General features: G+C 39.8%; 1 protein-coding gene across 1 annotated transcript in view; it reads left to right on the forward strand.

The window, feature by feature from the left end:
• The window catches only part of LOC107680295 (protein FAM19A5-like), a 104806-nt gene that overhangs the window by 43086 nt on the left and 54844 nt on the right, over positions 1 to 6876 (forward strand). Inside the window, exon 2 of the mRNA XM_016476139.1 lies at positions 264 to 413. Within this exon, the coding sequence (XP_016331625.1) occupies positions 264 to 413 (150 nt within the window). The remainder of the gene's footprint in view (positions 1 to 263; positions 414 to 6876) is intronic.

Genomic DNA, 6876 nt, shown 5'->3' on the forward strand with positions numbered 1-6876 from the left:
CCCCCCCCCCCCCCCCAGTTTTTTTTTTTTTTAGCTCTACTGCCCAGTGCCCACATTATACTACTCTTATTGCATGTCTATTGTCTCATTTGTCTGTATTTTTTATTTAGGAATTTTAAGAAAATAATCATACTCAAACAAAGCATAACCCTGTCCTGAATTGTGAAAAAACAACTTCAATAAGCTAAAAAAATCACTGATGTGGCCACTATTCCCAGTGATCCCCTCTGAACTCTTCTTCTGTCTTTGGTTATGTCCTGCAGGTCAACTGGCAGCAGGCACCTGTGAGATTGTCACTCTAGACAGAGACAGCAGTCAGCCACGCAGGACGATTGCCAGACAGACGGCCCGCTGCGCATGTAAGAAAGGACAGATTGCTGGGACAACGAGAGCCAGGCCGGCCTGCGTGGATGGTAAGAGCAAATTTGGGGAAACTGTCAATCAAAAGTACTACATAACATTTTTTTTGTAAACAGTTAAAAGATTCAAATATTAGTCAAAAGTTTAATATTTAGCCATTACATCTTAGTTTGCACTCTTAAAACTGAAGCATCATGCTGTTCATATTCAGCTTATGTGAAAAGTACAACTCTTAAAAAAAAGCCCATCTTTCATCTGAACGGCTATCTCAGACATTTTGACATTGATGAGTGGTATTACACTACTAAGGCAGACCAATCTAAAACGTTTTTTTTTTGTTTTTAGTTTATGTCATCCTAACCCAGTGTTTCTCAACCCTTGTCCTGGGCGCCCCCCCAACACTGCACATTTTGTATGTCTCCCTTATCTGACACACCCGTTTCTTTTAATGAGCTAATGAGTTGAATCAGGTGTGTTTGATTAGGGAGACACAAAATGTGCAGTGCTGGGGGGCGCCCAGGACCAGGGTTGAGAAACACTGTCCTAACCCAACACGTTCACACTACCAACTTGTCACATATTGACGCTTGGTCAGGACCTATTGGCGAACAGGGGTACCCTTTTAGCATCACTTTTCGAAGAGCAGGCCATTGTTTTCAGTTGTTTGCATGCATTTGTAAAAAATAGAAATACTTTTATATAAAGTTATACTTACATTGGAGCACCTAACCCCACCCTACCCTAAACCTACCCACTTCTGTACAATATAAAACAAGCAGCATGCAAATAAAAGTACAGTCAGAGGTATTTATTATTTTAAAGCAATGGAGGACCCTGCACATCAAAAAATGACACTAAACGGGTACCCTGTGTGTCAAAAAGTGACGCCAAAGGGTCCTGAACAAGTGTCAATATGTGACGAGTTGGGAGTGAGAATGTGTTGCCTAACCACATACTGAGTTTGTAATGGAGTACAGCAGAGCAGTTTGTAATGGAGTACAGCAGAGCACCATCAAGAATAGCAAATATGTATCCTCGTTAATGTCCATTGGGGTCACGGCCCTGGATAAGAACTTTTTCTTGTAAGCTGTTTAAAAGCATCATTTTAAATTAAACTTTATAAGAACGGTAAATTTCTGAGGTTGCATCTGATGCCATTTCTTCCAATGTCTTTATATCGGAGGTTGTTTCGCCTATATGAGACCTGACACCTGACATTTGTCCTTGGGTCTGAAGGTCTGAGGATGTCCTCATATGTACACCGTACATGTGGCTTGTTAAGGCGACATGCAATCACTTTTCAAAGTAATCAGAAATATGCTTTTTGATAAAACATTAAAAATATATATTTTATTTATTGTGTGTATTTATTTAGGTAATTTGTTAATTTGGGCCAGTTGGTAACCACCTAGAAGATTTAAGTCAAGTCATGTCAGTTTTAATTCTATAGTGCTTTTCAATATATCTATATTGTTTTGAAATATTTGTACAGAGTATAGTGCATTACATGTTATTGTTCCAGAAAAGCACAAAAGCAGGACACAGTCCACCAGAGGGGATAAGAAAGGAGAGAGAAAAGTGAGAGGTAGAAAAGAGACAAATGAAATTTCAATCAGTTTAATCGGCTGGAGTCTTCAAGTCTCAGCACAGTTGTCATATGTGATGAGGCATGCTGTGTCCTTCAGTCTGTGGAGGTCAGTCCATCCACAGGATAATCCACAGACCGGGTTGGAAATTGAAGACCATTTCTTAAGGTTAATTCATACAGAATGTGAGTGGCATGGATTTTCAAAGGGAGCCCATTCCTATTCACATTGGGTGAAAACATTCACATACTGAAAACCCAACAATTTTGTTTGTAGAAGAGCAACATCTATTGTAGGGTGAATTCAGTCTCCAAAGATATTTGTGTTGATCGCAAAACTAGAACCATTTCCATCCCTAGTTTTGATATATTAAATTTCAGCTTAAAAGATAAATCAATTGGTCTTCAGAAGAAGGAAATCTATGATGGGTAAATAATGATGGGAGCACTATGTTGGAGAATTGAGGTTGAAATTCAATGAAACAATTATGTACAGGTGAATCTCAATAAATTAGAATGTCATGGAAAAGTTCATTTATTTCAGTAATTCAACTCAAATTGTGAAATCTTGAATCTATTTTGCTTGACAATCCTCATAAGGGGATTATGAGGATTGTCATAATTGTCATAACCGTTCTCTCGGTTGGTTGTGCATCTTTTTCTTCCACACTTTTTCCTTCCACTCAACTTTCTGTTAACATGCTTGGATACAGCACTCTGTGAACAGCCAGCTTCTTTGGCAATGAATGTTTGTGGCTTACCCTCCTTGTGAAGGGTGTCAATGATTTTCTTCTGGACAACTGTCAGATCAGCAGTCTTCCCCATGATTGTGTAGCCTAGTGAACCAAACTGAGAGACCATTTTGAAGGCTCAGGAAACCTTTGCAGGTGTTTTGAGTTGATTAGCTGATTGGCATGTCACCATATTCTAATTTGTTGAGATAGTGAATTGGTGGGTTTTTGTTAAATGTGAGCCAAAATCATCACAATTAAAAGAACCAAAGATTTAAACTACTTCAGTCTGTGTGCATTGAATTTATTTAATACACGAGTTTCACAATTTGAGTTGAATTACTGAAATAAATGAACTTTTCCATGACATTCTAATTTATTGAGATGCACCTGTATATCATTACATGTATCTCATATACAATGTGTCTCATTTACTTGAGCGTTTTGGGATGTCCTATTTAAAAACATGTGAACATGTTGCTTACAAAGCTACTTCCTTGTGTTCTTGTTTTGTGCTGCATTGTGAGCAGTCCAAAAAAAAAAATTTCACATTTCAAATGACATGCCAAACTTTTGTAATCAACTCTTTGGTTATCCACTTAGAGGACATTGTTGACTTTCAAGTTGTATTGATATGGGCACCGTTATCAGTCATTTCATGCCTTCTGGGTCATCTTCACGTGGAACAATGTGTCAGTCTAGAAATATTGACCTGTATTAATATAGAGAGGAAAGAAAATAATGAAATTATATTTCAAGCATACATCTCTCATTCAACTCTTGTTGAAAATGTGTTGGCTATTTATGCAGATAAAAGCTCTGGCAAGAAAAGTGTGAAGGATTCTGGGAATGATAGTTGTTGACTGTGGTTTGTAGGAATTAAGTAATTTGATTCTGAAATCACAATAACACCAATGAAAGTTAATGCTACATTATACTTGATTCCCATATAGTCGCTTTCGCTACACTGAGCACATAACTAACACTGAAAGCACTACATGCAACCAGAAAGCAGATAACATAATTATTTAGAGACGTCAGACAAATGGAGGTGAACAGAAATGCATTCTGGGATTGATGTTGAAAATGTCCCATGCTGCAAGTAACACAAAGCTTACTGAATTATAAAACCAACAGTGCAATGCACGAAACACAACCAATTTGCCTTGTTTAGTAAATCTGGCCCTTAATGTCTTAAATGGATGGAATTAAACAGTTACTGTATAATAAGGTTCAATTTTGTTTGTTTTAGTTTGCTAATGTGATGTAGTCATACAGTACATGTGATAACATGATGTGATAACATGATCTGTTTGTTGATAATACATTAAGTAATGTTAATTTATACAACTTGTTATAAATTTGTGAATGTATAATGAAACTAAAATTAATCTAGATTAATTTACGCAAAAGTATTGTTGTCACGAACAGCATGAGACTGATGCAGACTCAACAGCGGGCTTTATTGAAACACAACAGCTGAAGTGAAAACAGAATTGTGAGTACTGAACAATAGTGAGATGTCCAAAGGCAGTGCAGATGAAAATATAACAGTTTTTGCAGATGGAAATGGCAACACGGAGAATACAGCTGTGATACTCAAGTGAACTTGATGAGGCAATGGGAACACAGAGTCGAGGATGACTGGAGAACTATAAGACTGGATGACTAAAAGACTGACCCCACAATCCCCCCACCCCCCAAAGACTGCCCCTGAGTGCCAGAGCCTCCGACACCAAGGCTGACCACATCCACATGGCGTAGGGCAAGATAGCTGTTTGGAAGTTGTCTAGTAAGGTCGGATCCAGGATGTCATCTTGAGGTACCCAGGATCTCTCCAGGAGCCAGGACCTTAGCCTTCTCAGTCAACCAGGTACTCAAGAGGATTCCTCTGACGTCGGGAGTCCAGGATCTCATGGACAGCATAGACTGGCCCAGGAACAGTGGTGGAGGATTGTTAGGCCCACCAGACTCTGTGAAAGGGGACAAAGAAGGTTGGTAAGGCTTGAGAAGTGACAAATCAAATGTGGGTGCAATACAGTAATGTGCTAGGAGGTGTAAATGGTAGATGACTGGGTTGATTTGTCTCTTGACTGATGTAGTGGGGACTCTTGCAGTACAGCTGAAGAGGAATGACCCTGATACAGAGGCAGACCTTCTTTCCTGGATTGTAAGTAGAGGTTGTGAGAAGAAAGACCTCCAGACTGCGGTCTGAGACAACATTTCCCAGGACACCATCGTTGCGGAAGACGTGATGGTCTAGGGCTTCCAGGGTCTTCAGTTCAGTGATGAAATCCACTCCTAGGTGTGACCAGAGATGGTGTGGCACTGGGAGTGGAAGCTACTTGCCAAATGGAAGAAGATGTAGAGTCTTTGACAAGGCACAGTTAGTGCTGTGCCTTCCTTTATGAAGTGCTGGACATTCTGGGACATACTGGGCCACCAGTAATGATTTTGAAAAAAACAAGAGGGTTTGCTGTTGGCCAGGGTCACCCAAGCCCAGAGAAGAGTCTATGAGGTGTGTATGAAGTACTGATGGAGCATAAATCAACCCCTGTTGAGCCAGTGGTCCTTTAATGCCAGCTTGATGTAGCTCCTGGTTGCCACTGTAATAGTTTTGCTTTGCCAGGGCCATTTTCCTAAAGAAGAAGGCACATAGGATACCCGGATACCCCAGATAGGGATACCCTTGTCGCTGAGATAGTACTGCTCCAACTCCATTGGTGGATGCATCAACCTCAACCATGAAGGAAAATTCTGCAAAAGTTTGTAGAAGTTTGCAAATCTCAATAATTGTTTGAGCTCTTGTGGTGGGTTGTGGCCAGAACTGCTTGAACCTTTCCCTGGTCCATCTTGTCACCTTTCAGATATGATATACACAAGGAATTGAGTGGATGACAGGTGGAACTCACATTTTTCGGCCTTTAAGTAGAGGTGGTGTTTTCGCAGCTTTTTCATTACGAGAGTGACGTAATGTAAATCAAGATATCATCAGTGCATATGATGTCAAGACAGCGGAGGTACTCCCAGATCACCTCGTTCATCTCAAGGCAATAGGAACACGTAGATGAGGATGACTGAATGACTGGAAGACTTGTTGACTAAGATGCAGAATAACAGGTAAGTCTGACAGGTAAACAACATTATATGCACAAGTGTCCAGACGATAAGCGAGTGTAAGAATACATTTACACAACAACGAAAAGTTTGTCCTTAATAAAAACAGAAAAGTTTGTCATTTGCGTGTTTTTAAAAGTTTCACATACTGATGACAATGTTGTCAAAATGATCCCTGTTCACACAGATCTGTGAAAACTACTCAAAACACTTTATTATGCATACAAGGCCAGTAGCAGGTGATATCTCTTTGTATAGAAAGACTATGTGTATGTGAACATACCTATACACTATACACATATAATACACATGTTCGTGATGTCAATATTTTCAAAAATGATCTTTTTCCTTGTTTACATGGATACAATAACAGTATCATTATTTGAAACTAGGGCTGTGAAACGATTAATCGCGATTAATCGCATTCAAAATAAAAGTTTATGTTTACATACTATATGTGTGTGTACTGTGTATATTTATTATTAATATATTGGAGATCGGTATCGGCCGATAATCACATTTTATGACTCGATCGGTACTCATTAACTTCGCCGATCTCACGAACCAATCGCAATTTGATGACGCCAACGCGTGACAACACGTGACGTATGTTTTGCATGATGATATGATGCATGGATGGTTCATTTTTAACAGCAGATTCAGTGACGTTAGAGCTGATCTGCGCCTCACTGCAAACGTCTGCGGTCCACGGCCACCGGAGCTGATCGCGGCCGCTCTAGTCAGTGCTTGTGTTATGAGCCAGCTGCGGCACGTTTCTGAAGCGGCTCTCCGCGTTGCTTGGCCAAAAATAGTCTTCTGTCACTGTGAGTTGTAACAGCGTGGAGGATGGAACAAAACCTCGTCGGAGCCATAAGGGATAACGGTAACATAACACGCTGATCGTGGGCTGTTTTTAAATGAACATTTATTTATAAAACAAAATATCTTCTTTGGCCATATTAGCCTACTCGATAGCATTAACACAGGCTTTACTCCTTTCAAACTTTATCTGGAATGTCACCGTTTCTGTCACTGCAACTTCCCAATCAGGCGAACGAACACATACACACACACAAAATAGTC

The sequence above is a fragment of the Sinocyclocheilus anshuiensis genome, unplaced genomic scaffold, assembly GCF_001515605.1.
Source record: "Sinocyclocheilus anshuiensis isolate Anshui unplaced genomic scaffold, SAMN03320099.WGS_v1.1 scaffold1434, whole genome shotgun sequence".
NCBI lineage: Eukaryota > Metazoa > Chordata > Actinopteri > Cypriniformes > Cyprinidae > Sinocyclocheilus > Sinocyclocheilus anshuiensis.